General features: G+C 42.8%; 1 protein-coding gene across 1 annotated transcript; it reads right to left on the bottom strand.

Annotated features, from left to right (window-relative positions):
• Nucleotides 1–178: 178 nt before the first annotated feature.
• On the bottom strand, nucleotides 179–2,560 carry lhfpl5b (LHFPL tetraspan subfamily member 5b). The gene is made up of 3 exons (XM_076741948.1): nucleotides 2,149–2,560; nucleotides 642–898; nucleotides 179–236 (listed from the first exon to the last, which is right to left on the bottom strand). The coding sequence occupies exons 1-2, from the start codon at nucleotides 2,555–2,557 to the stop codon at nucleotides 651–653; spliced, it is 657 nt and encodes a 218-aa protein (XP_076598063.1). The 5' UTR covers nucleotides 2,558–2,560; the 3' UTR covers nucleotides 179–236; nucleotides 642–650.
• Nucleotides 2,561–19,277: the final 16,717 nt, after the last annotated feature.

The raw sequence follows: 19,277 nt of genomic DNA, 5'->3' as shown, positions 1-19,277 counted from the left end.
CGGTCTTTGACAGGAAGTACAGAGTAAAAACCCTGTAGTTCTTGCCTGGTTTGTGAAGTAGTGAAGGGCTGCTCAATTTCACTTTACCAGTTTACTACAACCGAAAATAATAAAATAAAGTCAGGTGAACAGTTTGATCTAAACTACATGTGTACATTTCAGGATGCTTGTTCACTGCCATTAAAGTACGTCTGCATCCACACTGGTCCTGAAGGTCTGCGCTCATCAGGAGTTTCCTGTAAAAGAAGGAACGCGCTCTTAAAGACGTGCTTTATTTAAAGGACTGAAGACACTGGGCCTTTGTTGGAGCTCTGGCTCACAGACACAGAGTAGAGGAGTAAGTCAGTGTGCATAAAGTAATGTAAAAAATGTAACAATGTACTGTATATTACAATATATATGGTAAAATATGCTGTAATAAAATAGCAATAAATTAATACAATAATTAAATGCATGATAATACAACAGATCTCTATATATAATCTGCATGTGTGTTAGTGTATACATGTATAATATAAATTTAATATTAATTTAGTAATACATGTAAGTAATATCATCTAAAATTAAAGAAGAAATACAAACTCATTTCTGCGCCATCACATTCACAGGAATGAGGCGGACGTACATACATGTGGACGAACCTGTTTGCATCAGCCGTTTCCTGCTCCTTCCACCTCAAAGTCATCCGGCAGCAGTTTGTCCTGCCGGTTGCCGAGGGTGAAGGACAGAAGGGACAGGAGGAGGGCGTCCAGGATGCTGATGATGGCCAGGATGTAGGCCCAGCGCACCGTGCAGTTCCCCAGACTGTACTTATCCGTCCTCTGGCCACACATCTTCTTCACCTCCGGAGCGTCCCACCCATCTGGGTAAATCATGCAACCCATCACCATCAACACGGCTGCGTGGGAAGAAGGACACTTGCAGTAATTACCCCTTGTGTGCTCTTACTTTGATAAATAATTATTAGGGAGGTTCTTCTGAGTCCAAAGTGCAGGATCAGGCATGCCGTACCCCATAAAGTGCCAGAGGTTTCATTTATTTATGGTGCAGCAGAGCAGAGGATGCTCATGGGTGCTGTTCGCATGATGTACTCTTATGAAAGTTCTTAAATGTTAAATGCTCTTCATCTGGTAAAGCTTCCTTTGGGATTTTGCCATAGTTACTGTACAAAAGTAGATTTTAGTCTGAATTCTGCATGTAGGTGCATTTCCAGGAAAAACTAAGACATAAAGTGGTGGAAAATAACTGTACTGTACTTCACAGACTTTGAATTTTTCATAAAAAACACACGACAACTACTTTTACTTCAGTAGGATGAATGAAAGACATTTTCTTGTATTTTTACACTGTTGTACTGATACTTTTACCTAAGTAAAGCTCCTGAGTACTTTTTCCACCACTGCTTATACAGGCTTTCATCATGTGGCCACTTGGCTCTGGCGCGTTTTCAGGCACAAGTTCAGATCAGTTAACAACACAGCAACACCTGATCTTGTTACATGTAACCAATCCACCATCAAAGGTGTCAGAGGTTGGGCTGAAACTGGATCCTTTACTGGCTTCCATTGTGAACACCAACACATTCAGTACAAACACACACCACACCTGAAAGCAGAGAGGTGAGAAGGCGGCAAGTGTCACAAGAGACCCACAGGTCTCACTTCTCCTTCCTCCTGCTTTATTTCGGAGTTTTCACGTTCAGGTGCTGAACTTCGGTAAATGCTTGAAGGGTCTTGTTGAGTATGTACTTCCATGACCAAACTTAAAAACGCAGAATGAATAATGGAGTCTGCTTCGTGTTTCTCCTCATACCACTGTATTTTAATGCCCCAGTATCAATAATCTGATGCTGGTTCAGGGATTACTGTTGGTGTGATGTCACTTGATACCTTGCCTCATAGTGAATTATCATCATTTTACTGATTCATTTCAGATGTAGATTTAATGTCAGTTTTGCTCTACAAAATAAAATGTGACCAAAGTGTAAATAATACAACATGACGTCTTTGACTAATTTCTGTCATACTGATGTTCATTTTACCATTGAATGCCACAAGATGGAAGAAGTTCTCAATTTCTGTCCTTCAGCAGAAGCAGTTATGTCCCATTGTAAAAATACTCCATTGCAGTAGATAAAGAACCACTCACCTGACGCCAGCTGCATCCAGGCACAGATCTTGTAGACGTTCCCGGCATTGCAGAAGAAGAACAGGCTGAAGCAGACCATGGTGCCCACAGTCAGCAGCATGGAGGTCCCTACGAAGAACATGGCCGTCCTGAAGGCCGGTGAAGGGATGGAGCTGAAGTCCAGCACGCTGCCCTTACAGGTGAGCTCCGAGGTGAGCGCATTGCCGATGCAGTAGTGGAAGAGGCCAAAGTAGCCGGCCTGCGGGGTGTTGACGCTGTCCCCGATCCAGTAGGGCTGGATGAAGACCACCATGGTGATGATGACGAAGCAGATGGTGAACACGGCCCACATGACGCCGATGGCCCGTGAGTTTCTCACATAGTTTGTGTGGTAGATTTTGGCAGCCTCCTGGGCTGGAAGCAGATCCATGTTGGCGAGCAGATGGAAGCTTTGTGTCAGTCAGCTTTTGGAAAACAGCTCTCCTCAAATATTCTCCATCTTCAGTGAATCAACATTTTCCTTATAGGTTTTTATGTCCATTAATCCCGAGGCTTTAAACCCACCACAGCAACTCCCACCTGCTGCTGCTGCTGCTGCTGCTGCTCTGGGAGACCAGGCTCAGGATTCAGCACCCTGGACAGCACCCTCTCCCCCCTAACCAATGACGCTGCTCTGACGTCAGAGGTTGACAGCTGAGTGACAGTGTGTAAACACAGACTTTCCTACAGTGGTGGAGAGAGCAGAAATACTTCCTCTGTTAAATAAGTGTGTATTTTGAATGGGATCTTTTTCAAATATAGGATTAAATGTATCTTACAAAGTTCTGTAAAGGGGCATCTTTCCCTTAAGAAAGTAACCTGTAACCTTGAGTTTCCTCGAACAGTACGCTGCTTTTGATTCAAACTAACTGATCACTAAGTCCATACTGCAGTTTCACAGCAGAGTTCTGCTGTTTTTGTTTAGTACACGCCGCCTCTTTAATCCTATGTTTTTAAATATCATAATGTGATAATTAGTCATTATCTGGCTTGCTGATACACAAGAAGCTTAAAGCAGATATCAAATTCGTGTTGTTCCAGCTAAGTGTTGCTATTCTTGTGCTGCTTTTCTGAAAACATGACAGGAAAACAAGGATATTATTTTTTGATAAGATAATAACATTCACCTGGCTTCTGATCGGCGCTGCTGAGGGTGTTGTAGGTTCAGCTAAACAACATGGAGTCTGTAGTGGCTTAGAAATAGCACAGATATGAAGAACCTAACACTATGTACACACATGGGCAGCTTCAAATCACGCTTATGTTTGCCAAAACCAGCTGGTCTGTGATGCCTGATACCAAAACAGAGATCCATTTAGTGCTGGTGAGTCCAGCTTCTTCTGCTCTCTCCCTTAGTTTAATTGCCCCTCTGTGAGCTAATTGCTGCAGCCCCACTTTCTGTCTAAATCACTAATGTTTTTCTGTGAATGTTTTCGATAACACTGTGGTTTCCTTTAAATCACTCCTTGCACATGTTTTCTTTTTGTGTGTCATATTGAGTTTAGGATGATGACTAAGGCTTCAGGCAGACAGGGACAGCCGGACAGAGCATGCCACCATCTGTTTACCCTGCATCCTCCAGTCAGTGTTTATAACAAGGAGCCTCAGGGCCTCCTACATGACACTGTGCCATAGAAAAAAGTGTTCAGGGATGAACGGTTGTCCCGCATCTCTGGGGGATCCCTGACAGTTCCCCACAGCTGAGGAGGGACAATCAGCTGCTGGTGGGGGGTAGCAGAGAGGAAAACACGAGCTCTGCCTTAAAGACAGACATGAGGTGGAGAGGAGCCATCACAATTTAGATGAAAAAAAAAAAAAAAAGACTAATCAGACTCAGTCTGTGAGGGAAAATGAGGGGGAGCTTTTGAGTGCTACTCTAATGAGGCGTAATACCTGATACATGTGACAGCGCCTGAAGAGCCTTGTCAAGGTTTCATCAAGCCTGCTATTTCTTCAGAGATGCCTTGAAGAGGTGCTGTGGTGTAAGCATCTCGATGGAAAAAAAAAATGATTGGAGAGGGACGGTGCATCAACACTTCACACACAAACACACGCATACACCTTACACTTTGTGGAGAATTAACCTCTTCATTTGTTTTCTGACCTAAAACCTCGATTCAGGCTGGTTTTAAAGTCAAAGCCAAAGTCCACTTACGTTGCATTCAGAGTCCCTGGTTATGAAATAAAAGATAAATTCATGGCCAGCTGCTTTTGACCCAGAGTAGTGCTGCTGTGTTATAGCTGATGTCCATCTCATGGGTTGATGAGCTTGATTAACTGCAGCTGTCAACACAAGGCAGGTAACTTGATTTTGCAATGTTGCTCCATCACAGACAGGGTCTTGCATTTGCACGAGGATTAAGGTATTATTTATTCTTTTATTACAAACGAAAGAACACTCACAGCTTTGAATTAAGAGGTGTCACTGTCTCCTGAATATATATCATACTCTCCGCTTTACTGAGGAGGATGAGACATTGTTTGCATTAGCTTATTTTCACCGTCTGTCTCTCACTGAAGAGAGCAGAAGAAAACTGTCCTTTTTTTAAAAAACAGAAATTCTCATTGTGCCACAAAGCAGTCCGGCAAATTTCTGATAAAACTGAGGTTAATGTGAGAAATCGTCTCCTGGCAGCAGCCAAAGGTAACAAAGGAACCTCAGATTACCACAAACCAACTGGCACAGAGTGAATCAGAGTTGCTTTTCATGGTCAGGACTCCATCTCAGTCATCAGCTCATCCAGACTCCGTCCTTTTACCCAAATGTGGATTTCCTGAATGTAAAATCAGCTTGTTCAGACACGTCCAGGCTATGTGACAGACGCTGTGTTGGGCTCTAGTAAAAATTAAATACTAAATTATAGAGATGTGACAGGATATGAAGGGACGGAGAGGGATGACACAATAACAGAAATACACTTTATTTGTGTTGCACATTTCATTCAAGAAATGCATTTCAAAGTGCTAAAAGTCGGACATTAATGGAAGATAAGAAGGAAATTAAAACCCACTTGATAATAGTAAAAAAACATGATAAACATAAAAATGGAAATTGATTATAGAGAAAGCATCACGTAAGATGGAAAATAAAACCGACTGGATGATAATCATAAAATGAAGTTACGGCCTTTTAGAAGAAGCGCAGCAGTGCGTAAACGCCAGGCAACGCACGTTTCATGCATCAAAGATGAGCAGCTGGTCTTAAAGCAGGGATGTTACAATCACATGGTCATTGTCTCAGAGCCTGTACGCCATCAGGACACCCGGACAATATGTCCTGACAATGAATGAGAAATATCGAGTTAATGTTAGACTCCTTATCCTCCACATAAAGGACTTGGAGAGAGGACATACATTTGGGCTCTTTACCTCAGATGAGTGATTCTTTTAAGCAAACCTGACGCCTGAGCTCTTGTGCCTTGCCGTTCTTAGACCTCAGGGAGTCGGGTTTGTTTATCTGCTCAATAATTCCTGTGCCTCACTGCAGTTCAGAGGGGCTGCTAAAACGATTTGCCAGTTTGGTTTCCTGTGCAGCAAAATTCACAAGCTAGAGAGGCAAGAAAGAGAAAAGTGAAGTGGGGTACAAGTAAAGTGAACATTTTCCACTGGGCTCTCTGTGAGAAGGACACATCGCACAACACAAATTAAGTGATGGATAAACACACAGAGGAATGAATGTGGGACGCTGTATCTCACCGTCAGGATGGCAGTGAGTAGAGGGATGAAAGCCTCCTGCTCTATACAGGATGACTGCACAAGGTGTGGGGAACCTTCACATGCTGTCGAAATCTATAAGCTGGAATGTAACATCATGTTACTCGTGCAGCTGCTGCACATTTGCTTACTCTCCCCACGGCGTGTAATCATCTGCAGGCAGTACAGTGCAGTATAATCATAGCCCCATGATTAGATTGTTTATTTTGATCCCTATTAGTCATTACCTTGGCAACAACAAGGCTCTGTGGGGTTGCATATATGTATTTTATCATTTCAAACTGAACATATTTGGGGCTGTTGGCTGGACAAAACAAAACATCGGGGCATTTTATAGATAAAAGGATTAATCAATTAATGGAAAGAATCAGCAGATTAATCTAAATGTGTTTGCAGCCTTGTAGTTGTAAGATGAGTCCATTGTAGTAACAAAAACCAACAGAGAATTAGACCGATCACCAGCTCCGAGTCCCCCTCACCTCATGGAGGGTTTCAGCATCTTTCTGCACATCGTTTTGGTTTTCCGGCTCACCGCTTCAGTGTTTCGGTTCATTCTCACTGCTCATTGGTGTCATTTCTAGCCACAGCAGGAAGCGGTTTTCAGTCAGATATTCTCCTCAGGAGTTGGTGATGACCAAAACCAGAGCTAAAAGAGGGTGAATGTTTGACTTACATTCACCAGACTGTCAGAAAACAAAACTTTAAATAACCAAGAATGTGGATCTGCGTCTGCTGTGTGAATTGGCGGCAGCTTGCCTGCTGTATCAACATAAAAGGTGAAAATGCATCAGTGTCGTGTATCCAGCTGGTTTCTGCTGCCACAAAGTGTCTGAAGAAATCAGTTACTGCAGGTTCAAGGAATGTGACTCAGACATGTACTGAGCGCGGCGTTTTACAGATGACAAATTGCCGGTGCTCCGTGGTGGACAAACTGCTTCTACGCTGCACACAAGCAGCACACGGCGGATGGACAGGAAGTTGAATTGCAGCACTCCTTAAAATGATGTCTTCAAGTTTTCCCCGAGCTGAGACAAACCGCTGCAGACTGCCGTTGCAATAGGAATTAATGTGTATGAATGGATTCAGTCACAAGCCATTGAACTTCCCCTGGTCTTTTGTAAATGGGCAAGTTCTACTTCCTTGGTTCATCATATTTCTCTCCATAATCCAATATGAGGTGTGTGAGCTGTTGTAAAATGGCCTGTGGCACTTCTAATAACCTTGGCAGCTTTATTACATTTATGGCCAACTTTCATCAAATGAACGACATGCTTATTCCTTGATGTGATTAAGGTCTGCCACTGAGACGGAGAGACGAGTGCATCATAATGTTTTCTGGAAATGTGACAGGTATTCTACCATCATCATATGTTATTTTTGCTGTATTATTGTTAAATGGTACGTGACTCATCTTCCTTCCCACCAAAGTGCCTGCCTGTCTTTATAAAATATGCTGTTTTCAGTCTGGGATGCATAACAAACAAGCAGTTCTCACAACACCCCAATAGATTTAGATGTCACTGCCAATTGGAGAGGAAGAGGCATTTCATTTCAATATTAACAGTCGTTTAAAGTCAGGCACTGATTTCTTTTATGATTGGCCCAGAGGAGGGTGCTGCGTATTGATGCTGCTTTGAGGAGAATAATAAGATTTACTTAGTCTTCTCTACTTAGTATTCAATTTAATATACCGCTCCAATCAGTATGCAGGGGGCTTGTTGCAGGAGGACAAACTGTCTCTAAGTGCATCTCTGGTATCCCTTCATTTCTACGGTTTTAATCTCACTGGCCTTGTGAATATATAATGTCCTTCCAAACTCCCTCTCGTGTTGCATTAATAACCTTGACCCTCAGTTGTGTTGTGGCTTTGTTTTTTGCAGCAAAATGCAAAGACACTGAGCTCTGTGAGTTCGGTGCAGGTGTTGTGATGGTTGCAACAGCTCTGTCCAGGACAAGAGACGAGTGTCCACATTTTTGTGTTCCTCTCAGAGCAACAGCTCGCGTTCACCAAACAACCCAGACCGCCCTTGTTTGGCAAGCAGAAAGCAGGAGATGATCTAGACCTCAGTCAGATGCATCTTGTTATTTCAGATAAAGAGCACAATGGGCTTTCATGCTCTCAGTGACCCCAGCAGCACTGTTTTTGGCATAACTGAGGCATCTGCGACGGTCACAGCTCTTGGAATGTGTGCTTGGTGTCACCCTAATGAGATTTTTTCCACCACAGATGCTCTGAAGATGCTTTTTCCTCTGTGTTTGCTCCCATTGACATGATGAAAAAAAAAAAAAGAACTTATGATAGCCAAGATTGTCCAAGAGGGGGCAGTGTGCCATCTCAACAAATGTCAGGTCACAGAGGCCAGATTAAGATTGTGCTTTCTTTCAAACAAACAGCCAGACGAGGCTCAGACTCATCTTACTGTTTGTGAATGTCTATTTCCATACAGTGTTTGCACAGTCACTTGCAATAGACACCAAAGAGTAATTAAAAATCAATATTGGGCAAACTTTATGAGTGTCCTGTAAAGTTTATTTTCCTTGCAGTGCATACCTTTTGATGTTGAAAAGGACCCTGAGTGTATTACACACCAATCCCTTGTGGTGTAATGCTCTTTGAAGAGGCTTACGAATCCTCCAGAGTGATTGTTTTAATACATAAAATCTTCAATCACATTCATTTTCATATTCAAACACCTACTTTAAAAGCCATTCTCTCACTCCCTGCCTCATTTGGATTTGTGTTTCTTTCCTGGACATCTTGCAGATGTGCCTCTTTGTTTGTGGGATTGAAGCCCAGCGTGTGTGTGTGTGTGTGTGTGTGTGTGTGTGTGTGTGTGAGTGAACATAATATCAAGTGTGAGATGGGGTCATCACTCAGTCCGTCCTGACAGACTGAATCTCTGTGAAAACACTGCTGCCTCTCCCGACACGGCTGCTATTGGTGCGACGGCACCTGCTTCATCTCTGAGCTCACACACACTGCATGAGATATCAGACAGGGGTGCAGTTATGCAAGGACACTCGTGACAAGGAGGTATATTTATCCCGGGGGTGAATTTATTCCTTTCTGTTCTTTCCTCCCCTGGTTGACTCGCCAGTGTGCGAAGACCTGAGGATCTGAACTTTGATTGTGTGTGCATACTCTTGTTTGTATAATACTAGAGGTCCTCCAATGATTAAAGAAAACACACCTATAATTTCAATTATGACGAGCATTGCCCTTTTGAAATGTCACCATCAATATGTCTGTCAAGTGCTCTGAACAGAGACGAGGGCAGATGCCATACAGCATGTTCTTCATCTAATCTTGCAGGTTCCCATTTGTTTTTTGTTTGATTCGTCATGTCGGATGTGTTTGCTTTCAGATTGTCACTGCATGTGTTTGTGTGTGAGAGTGTCTGTTTTCCGTCAGTCTATGTGTAAGTGATGCTCCAGCAGTTATATAACCTTGTAGCAGAAGTGATAAGGAGGAGGATCTCCCACCGCCACCCCTCCTCCGACACTAAAATTTGGCGAGGCGGTGCTGCGAGAGCTGAGGGGAAATTCTTCCTGATAATTGGACTGTGAAGGATTTCTTCAGCACATTCAGCCACTCTGCTACTTCACACCATGGATTGTAAAAGGGGTTTAGTTTACAGCATGTCCTCTGTTTCTCTCTCTCTCTCTCTATGTCTCATTTCCATTTTATAATTGCATTCAGCATGTACTACAAAATATTCATAGTTTGCTGTTATCATACAGGACATCAGTGCAGTTTACTGTTTTGCAAGATGCTAACTGTACGTAACTTTGGAAAGCTATTGTTATTAATAGGAACAGTTTGACATTGTAGGGAAACATGTTTTCCGGCTGAGAGTTTGGTGAGAAGATCGATAGCACTCTTATGTCTATGCTGAACTTGAAGCTAGAGCTAGCTGGAGGTTATCTTAGCTCAGCTGACAGACTGGAAACTGGGGGAGACAGCTTGCCTGGCTCTGTGCAAAGGGGAAAAAAAGCAAACTATTAACTCCAGATTGCTGGTAGGCAGATTGTGTTGTCTTTTAATAAGACCAGGATAGTTACTTTCTTTGCTAATAGCCAGATCGAGCTATTTTTTCACGAATTAATTAATTAATTTACCTTTTGTATCCTCTCAGCAGTTTCCCCCAGTGAATAGTTTCACCATATTCCAATGAACTGGTCCCTCATCATGATTATTATTAATGAGATTTACAGTAGCTCAGTTAAATACAACCCCACCTTCAAAAAAGTTGTGTAAAACATGAATAAAAGATAATATGATATTCCTCTTTGACATATACTCAATTGAAAACAGTACAACAACAATATATTTGACCTCTCACCTTGATTTTTGTAAATATATGCTTATTCTGAATTTGATTGCCAGCAGCACTGTGGTGTTTTGGGACATTCTGATATTTTCTTGTGTGCTGTTGAAGGTGTGTCCTTTGGTTCCTGTTTGTCCTTTTTTGGCAGAGGCTGGGCGTGGTTCTCCAGGTGGCCTGGGAGATGGCTCCATCACAGCTGGGACTCATCACATCAAGCACAGCACAAAGACTGTGGACTGCAGAGGACTCGAGGCCAGATTGTTTCTGCTGCTTAGTGGTAGAGTTGTCTGTTTTATCAGTGTGACTCACTCAGTTCTTCATCTTTTGTCTTTTTCTTTATGTTCAGTGAGCTTTCCTGCACCGATCTCCAGCTCCAGCGTCTCTACCACCACGCTGCCCAGCCTCTTGCCTCCATGTGCCTTGTGTCTCTAGTCCACAATCATCGCCATCTTGTTTCATCTGTGCCTCCACCACCACTTTGTCAAAACTGTGGAGGTCTTGCCTTTCCTGAGGCTAAGTTGAAGGAAAAAAAACTAAAAGATGATCACATTACTTAGGGGAGTCTTATCTGATTTTTCTATTAAACCTCTTTGTCATCAATCTGGTCCCTGTCAGCATCAGCATTAGAAACAGTTTGTGTCCTGTGGCCCTCACCAGCTTCATATTTATCTTACAGACATGAGGTATTAATCTTATCTAACTCTTGTGGAGAAAGTGAATGTGTATTTTGCAAAAAATGTCTAAATGGATATGTCTTTTTATAAGGAAGCAAAATGTTTTATCCTTTGATAGTTTTCTTTTTTTTTTTTTGTTTTTTTGTGGTCTTCCTGGAACTGTTTCACCACCATGTGCAATTTGTTTTAATGCGCTGCAGCTGTGAATCTTTCCTCCATGTCCTTTGTGCATTGCACTGAGACACTGGTACCATCAACGGCACACTCCAAATGAACAGAATTTAGAAAACATACTGTGAGTGTTTCAGTGTGAACACACTCATATGGCCTTGCTCTCTGTTCTTCACACATGCGCATGCTTTTTCAAGAAGGCTGTTCAGATGAAAAGTGTCCAAACAAACACTATTTGAATCAAACACTGATGAAACAGCATCTGCTGATGATGCCAGTTCATGTAAACTGGCTGTAAACTGAGATGAGAGTGACTGTATCAAGCTTCAAAGGTATTTGCTGCGAATGCAAAGAAAATTCTCGTCTGTTCTCTCAAAAGTTCAGATTGAATAACATATGGTGCTGCTACCTATTCTTCACAGTGTATTTTGTCTCCACAAGAGATTTCCTGACCCTGGTATAACAGTTGGTATTAGGTTTGTGAGATGATTTATCACAGTAAAGGAGGCTCGGGCAGAAAAGAGCGCAAGAAAACCAGCTTAGTTTTAAATCACTTCACACCGGCAGGCATTTAGCCATTAACTGCTTCTCTTTTACCCACAAAGGAAAGGAGAGGTGCTTTATCACATAAAGCAGTGGCTGTGGCTAAATATTGGACAGCATGAATAGGGATGTTAGAACTTTATTAGGCACTCGCTGACCCAGTACAAGCCCTCACAGTTCAGGCTGTCTGCTTTTTTCCAGTCACAGACAGGCGATCTGTTGTTTATCAAGCGCAACAGCAGCCAGGTTGTCTATCTTTTTGTACCTGGCCTATAATTGTATATGCTCTGCCTATAGATGTGACAATTGAAAACCTGAAGGACAAACAATAAACATTGTGTAGCTGCGCAAAGTAATTAACAAGTTCCTTCACTTCAACGCCTCTTGACTGGTTTGATTGGAGAAAATAATGGAGGCAAGCGAGCAGTCACTTCTATGAAAAGTGTCACGTGGCAGCTGCTGGTGGTGGGCTGGTAAGGAATAGCTCACGGGGTTAAAGACTGCTGGCGTTAACGACACCACAGCAGGCCTGTAATGCTCCCTGCACTTGCCAATGATGAGTTTTTTTTCCCCCAAACAGTGATGACTTCCCCGGGTCCTCGTGAGCATGCGGATGCCCATCAACTCCTAAAGTCATGCTGCTCCTGTAATGAGGAAAAACATAATGGCAAATCCTGCTCGGAGCATCCTCTGGCTGTGATGGCTGCACTGGAGGGCATGTGCACTGAGAGCAGGGGTGCTTCGGCTGGCGAGCAGGCTTTCCTCATTATCTAGATGTGAGTGCCATGAGGGTCGAATAACGCAGAGGGTGTGGAGTCACATTAATCATGCTGTCACACATGTACAGGTCCAATCCAGAGATGGGAGTTCACGGCCTGCTCTGAGGATGACATCGAGTGTCCTCACTCGATTAAGCACAGTGGTATTTAAGGACTATAGCACATATATTTTTCTACTTTGCTGGCAAATCACTCTTGATAATATTTGGTGATGTGTGCTGTAATGGTAGCTCCGGCTCAGCGGTGCTCCCCTGCACCTGCATCTGATCTCTGTGTGGGAGGAATCCTGCTATTTCTCCTCAGCGAGCCATTGGTGTGCACTGTGTCTGCTCTGAGTCTCACCACGGCAATGTTCACGTATCACTGGCTACATATTCATTTCCACCAAAACAGCACACGGTGCACAGGGGATAAATGCAATGATTTGCATGGATATAGCTTTGAGAAAACAAGGCGATGAAAATCCCTCCCACCCACGATGGGAAGCAAGCTTTAATCAGGGGTAGGAGGGAAATGTCTCTATGCCTCCCGGCAGTTCAGGGGCAGGAGGCTGCAGGGTGGTGCAGCATGTAGAATACCTGAACAGAGAGATGAGGCCGAAGTCCTTTGAGAGGGACTCGCTTCTTCTTTCCCCCCTAAAAGTTGTCTCTGCCACAAGGATGATGCCACTCACTAAAGCAGTATTTATTAAGCATCTGAATCATTCTTATTTAATTAAAGATGAGCAGTGGAGCCGCTGAGTTTCAGTCAACACAAACTAAATTGCTTCAGTTTGGATTCTGAGGTGGGATGATTAGTGGATGTGTCGCTGTTGCGTGTAAAAGCTGAAATGGAAAATTTAGATGACGCTGTGGTCTGAGACTCAGTGGATGAACAGATGATACATTTCTTTCAGGCTCCCTGCCTCTGAGGTAATTCAATTCAATTTCTTTTATTGATTGACATTGGACACCGTGACGTTTACGGTTCATGCAAGCAGGCAGCGATAATGAAGGAATTACTTGCTGTTGGGCCCCTAACAATAAATTTCAACTCTGTGGAAGCTGGCAAGAAGTTGAAAGTGTGCGTGTGTTTATTGTACTTCTATCTTGGTGAGAACCATTATTAAAGTGACAAGATGTTTGCAAATAGAGCAGACTGTAACCCGTGTTCATTATTTTCAGGGCAGGCTTGAGGGATAGTTTGGTGTTAATGATGCCATGTACGGTAATACAAATGTGTTTGTACGTTATCACACATCTATCTTTATGAGATCCAATTTGAGTCTCTAAACCTTGACAGAATGCGACATTTTGGCAGGTCTGCACTTCTTCGAATGGCTTTTGAGGTTTATGGGTTCGTTTTAGTTTTAAGATTAGAATTACAATTAAAGTCAAACTTGCAGTAACTGATTTTTTGACCACAGCAGGAACTGGTTGTGAACACAACATTGAAATATTATCGCATTTTAAGTGGATATGGCTAACTTGTTAGCAAACAGCTTATTACTGATGCATTCAGCAGAAATGGAGCAACATTCACTTGGACTCATGTTTCTGTGCAAAGTTAAGTCCGTTAGTCACTCTTCTTTTAGCTCTAGTGGGAAAAACATCTGGCTTCTCAGCAGCTAAATGCCCCACTTTGTTCACCAGCTAGTTTCTGACTTTGGCTAGCTGCTGTTTGGTGCTGGGCTGGTACAATACAGTGGTTTTTTAGAGCTTTTTCACAGAAAAAAAAAGCCTGGTGTGACTGAGAATCAGTGAAAGTTGTGGATCATAATACCAAAACAATGAGACTATAAGGCTCCATAGAGATGAGGGCATCTGGAGAGTTGAGTGATAATTCTCTGAGTTCATCACTACAAGAGTTCAAAATGTCCTCAAACGTATAGCAGCACAAAAAAGTGTGATTTTTTTTTTTTTTCCGCAATAATCAAAGTCTTTTTGAATTGCTTCTGGAGAACACAGGAGGAACCTGTCAACCTGGTGGTGCCTCTGTTTGTTTCTCTGACATTTTTACTCTTTGAAGCCTTTGAAGATATTGGGACATTTTTTTCATTAAGCCCTCCAACATGTCTGTTTCTGTCAAACTTGAGCCTGGAAGAAGAACAGCTCTCTTTAATTTTGCATCTTAACTTTGCAGAAAGAAGAAAATGTGTCTCTCTCTGGGGTTGCAGATTGTTTCTGAGCATTTTGACTCTTGTACATAATCATATTTATAGAGATTGTCTCCATCCTCTCCAAAGCTGTCAAACCACTGAGGTGCCTAAACTTCACAACTCATGAAGTCTGACATCAGTTGCCCAAAGCTTACTTGGGAGGGATTTCATACTTGTGAATTAATTTCATATTGGAGAGAAGACTGCTTGACCTCAAAGGCTGCTGAAAATAACCTGCAATTTAAAATGGGCACTCGACCAATTTTACATGTCAAAGTGAATTTACCAGTCATGAGTGTGCTCAACCACATCGCCAGACAGGAATTTAGATACTGGATGGTTCTGAAAAATCCTCAATTACATTCAATGACAGTGTTTTTTTTCTTGTTCTTTTTACATCCAATGTCGGCCTTTTTACAATTCTTGCTCTTTAAAATATCTACATGTGGAAACTTGGGAAAGGTTAAGAACATAAAGTGGGAGGTGTAGAATCGTCCAGCATGGATCTAATTTCTGGGAATTGAACATAATATTTCATTTGGTCTGGTCAGAATCAGTTGATGAGTTGTTGAATTTGGTGCGTTTCCCCCTTGGCTCGGTTTCTTTTCACACAGAGAAAAATCCACGTGAGTCAAGATGCTGCACTATAAGCCATGTGAGAGCGTTCACTCATTGGTCAGATCTGTCTAGGTTGGCAGCAGGAACGCAGCACTTACATTACACACGTCCAGGTCCAAGCTCCAACCTTCATTCTCCGGTTAGTTGCTCATCCCCATCCCATTATGCAAAGCACACCTGGCACCTAGTAGTTGGATCAGATTGAGGTCAGATCATGTTCCCACCACAAATAAACCGTACCAGAATTCACTTGGAACCAGACTGAGACCACATCCTCTCCAGGGTCTCGGTTCAGTGGCCTGGTCCTCAGCAGGGTTCAGCTGAGAGCTTTCACACCAGCCCAAACAAACCACACTGACTGGAAAACACACCAGGGTTCATTTTAACTGAACCAAACAGGTTAATGCACCATTCTTTGTTTAATCTGTCTCTTACTAGTTCATCAGCTTTATGGAAAGACAAACAAAATCCTGAACTTGAGGACTCCTTTTTATTCAGATGCAGAGCAGTGCTGTGCAGAGTTTGTTCCTACTGTAATTGTGTGTTCTTTCATCATAATTTCATTTGCTGCAGAGTCAAAGCTATTTATATATGCCAACATCATGATGTGTTAATGGACTTTTTCTCCAACCGGCAACAGGATGCAATCCACTGTATCTGTTCGACTGCATCAATATGAGCTACCAATCTGATCAGCCTACAACCACAACACACGCTGCAATCCATCGGAGGGTGCGTGTTATGAATTTCGGTCAGTATCTTTATTCACAGGAAACAGCTTGGATTTATTTCTCTTAGCGGAAGCAGCGAGAAACCTCAGTCAGTCATAATCATGTGCCGTGGTTTCTGAGCCACCGAGCACAGCTTCAACACCGCACCATGCCTTTACCAAACATAATGTAGCAGAATGAGAGTCACAGGAACTCACCGTGCCCCTTATTTTACAAGTGACCACAGGTGTGACAGCTGACAGGCAGCTTCAGACCTTCATGAAAACAACTGCAGTAGCACACAGAGACAAAAACATGTGGCAGGCAAGACAAACGCAGCCCAAAGAGCTGCCATCGGATGATAGCAACTAATTAGAGAGTTTTCTCTTCTGCTCAAGGGGCTGTCTTATGATTAAGAGAGCCCAATGAATATGTATAAGATGTGAGCACAGGGATGGCTGGATCTAGGTCAGGCTGCTGGTGGATGATGGCTTGCCTGTGAAGTGAAGCAAGGAAGGCGTTCGGCAACACCACGCTATTCAGAGAAACCCTCAAGAGGCACACAGATGTGAGGGACCTTAACTTTTTCAGATTATGTCTCAAACAAGTTTATGGGCTCTTGGCATTCAGATGGAGGCGGCTCATTCAGCTGAAGAGCCCTAAATGACTTCTCTAGGGATCACTTCTGTCTGTTACAGCTTGGCATTTAAAAAGAGCGACTGGATGCATTGATTGGTCCATCTACTCACTCTGCAAACAGAATATTTCTACAAAGATGGTGAAGTGATGTCGCATGTTGCCGGAGCCCTCACGTTTTCTTACATTGCTTGTAGTCTGTAGAAAGAAAATATGCAAACGTGTCAGAGTCTAAGAAGACGAATGAGTGAGAAATAGAAAAGAATTCAGCTGTTGTGGATTAAGTATCACAGTGACCCTCCCATGTTCTCTAAGGCAAAGCAAGTGTGCAGTCCAGAGTCGTTAATGATGCTTTCAGTTGTTGTGCGATCATTTCTCTCTCCAGGATCATTACAACAGAAGTTACAGCAGCTGACAAATTTCACAGCTCATGATTTTGTTACCAAGCAATTACTTTGGCTTACATTATCGGCATTAATAATAGAACTGCCCCCGACAAGCTGAACTCAAAGTTAAGCTTTCTTGAGATATGAGGTGGAAGAGAAAAGACCTTTCTGTTGCAGCCAGCCTGCCACGCAGCTGAGTCCTCCCTGCTGTCACAGATGCCTAACCAACAGATCTGTCAGAGGATATGAGAAAAGCCCCCAATATTATTTTCTTTTATTAAAATGTGCACGCTTTTTTTTTTTCTACCACTTGCAATCACACTTGGGAATTATGAAAGGTCATATGATTCCTGCATGCAAGACATCTCTCAATAAACGCAACGATTTCTTTCTTTTTGAGGGAAAATGATTTGAACGAATTACCCCGTGTTATGTTTGCAGCATTTCGAAACAAAACTGCAGAGAGCCAAATCCGTGATCCTGAGCTTCTCAAAGCATACTTACATAACTGCAACTGTACCTGTGACTGTAATTCTCAACCTATCATCACAAGAGAATTTCTGTGATTCACACCACAAAAGGATTTTATGTGTGAAATCTTCGGCAGTTTTCAGCCAGAACATACAAGTGGCAGTCTGAAATACCTCCACTGCACAAAGAAATGCCTCCACTTGACGGGGACTGTGGCTCTCTTTCTCAACATAATGAACTCTGTGACAGGGAAAAGGCAGACCTTCACGCAGTAAAACACGGCTGTTTGCCGTCACTGAAAACAGCCACGCTCCAGTGTTTTAGTGATGGTGGAGGAGCAGCTGCCGACATCACATTTCCTAGTGCTCAATCAGTGTAACGGATGAGTCTCTGCTCCAGACAGTGATGCTGATACACACACACTGTGCGTGTCATGCATAAACACACATTCCCACATAAAGAGGCCATGTCCTGTGATGCCCTGTGTAGTGGTTGCCCCTCGCCATTTCTCCCACGCAGAAGGTGAACGAGCTGAAATCTCCCACTCTTGGTGAAGCTCCATCCACCTCACATGAGTGCAGCTCAATTGGACAGTGCAATGGAGCAGCGATGGACTGAACGCCACTCCTCAGTTAAGTTCAACTGTTCATTTGTTTTCTGTGCTGTTATGCATGACGAGGATCCACACGCTGCTCCCCTCATTATGACTTGAACATGATTGATTTAATGCTCCCCGTTTCCGTCTCTTCGGGGGGAAACCACAGCGCTGACAAAGTGATTGGATCATCTTGAAATGGAGAATGATAATGTGTTTCCAGCCCTGCACAGGGATGTTGTTGATTTATGTCATGGAGGAATGAGAATGGAGCTGCTCTTTTAGTGTTGAACCGTCACATTAGAGATACTACATGGAGTTCATGGAGTTCGCGTGCTTGTGCTAAAAACATGTTTACTGATTTTGGACATCTTTATTGCACATGGTCTCTGATCAACTTTCTTGTTTACTTTCGCATTGAATTCTGCAGCACAGAAGCTATTGTACTGCAGGGTCTGCGACCAATCAGGGATGGTAGTTTAGTTCCTGAGTTCCTCTGTCTGGATATTATAACACTATTTATTCTCAGTGGGAAAGGAGACATGCTGAAATAAATCTCATTCATTCAGTAGTCGGTGGTTTTGTGTATGGAACACTTACATAAAGTTAGTCGCAGACGATGTCCTTGAAAGGTGTCTGTGTTTCAGCACAGACTGTAACAAAACATAACACGAAAGCCAACAAAATTCCACTTTTAGCGACAATCATCATGAGAATTCACATCCAATATATCTTCCACAGACCGTTTACAGTATGCTGCTTCACAGACGTTTATTTCAAAGTAGACGCATGGAAGATTTTCAGACTGTGCAGAAAACAGATGATATTATTCTGTCTCCTGCGTTTGGTCTGTATTCTAGTTTTTTCATAAAAAACAGAAAGTGCCAGCAGCATGCAGATGCACTCGTTTTCTCTCTCCCTCTTACAGGATGCTTTCCTGTATATCATAGCCATTGATGGAAGATATATTCACATCAGATTCAGTACTTAATTAAACTGCACATTAGAAAAATACTCAGTTACAGGTAGAAGCACTTCAAAGTTTGTGTTTGAAGCTGCATCACTTGTCATGATAAATCCACAGTTAGCCCTGTCACCCAAGTCTGCAGCTACAGTATATGCAGCTTGTTGTTTACTATGTGTTCAAGTCTCACTGCTCTCATTATCAGCCTTGTTTTAAGCTGCAACAGGCAGCCATATTCAGCAAAAAAACTCTGATAAACCCATTGGACACCAGCCCTTGCCTGAAGCTGGCCGAGACCAGAGCTAAGAGGAAGGGTAAATATTTGGCTTTAATTTGTCAGTTGGCCAGAAACACGACTCCAAATGAATGTTAATGTTTCTCTGTG

This window comes from Chaetodon auriga, chromosome 10 (assembly GCF_051107435.1).
Source record: "Chaetodon auriga isolate fChaAug3 chromosome 10, fChaAug3.hap1, whole genome shotgun sequence".
NCBI lineage: Eukaryota > Metazoa > Chordata > Actinopteri > Chaetodontiformes > Chaetodontidae > Chaetodon > Chaetodon auriga.
The sequence above is the reverse complement of the archived record's forward strand: the minus strand, read 5'-3'. Positions and strand labels throughout refer to the sequence as shown.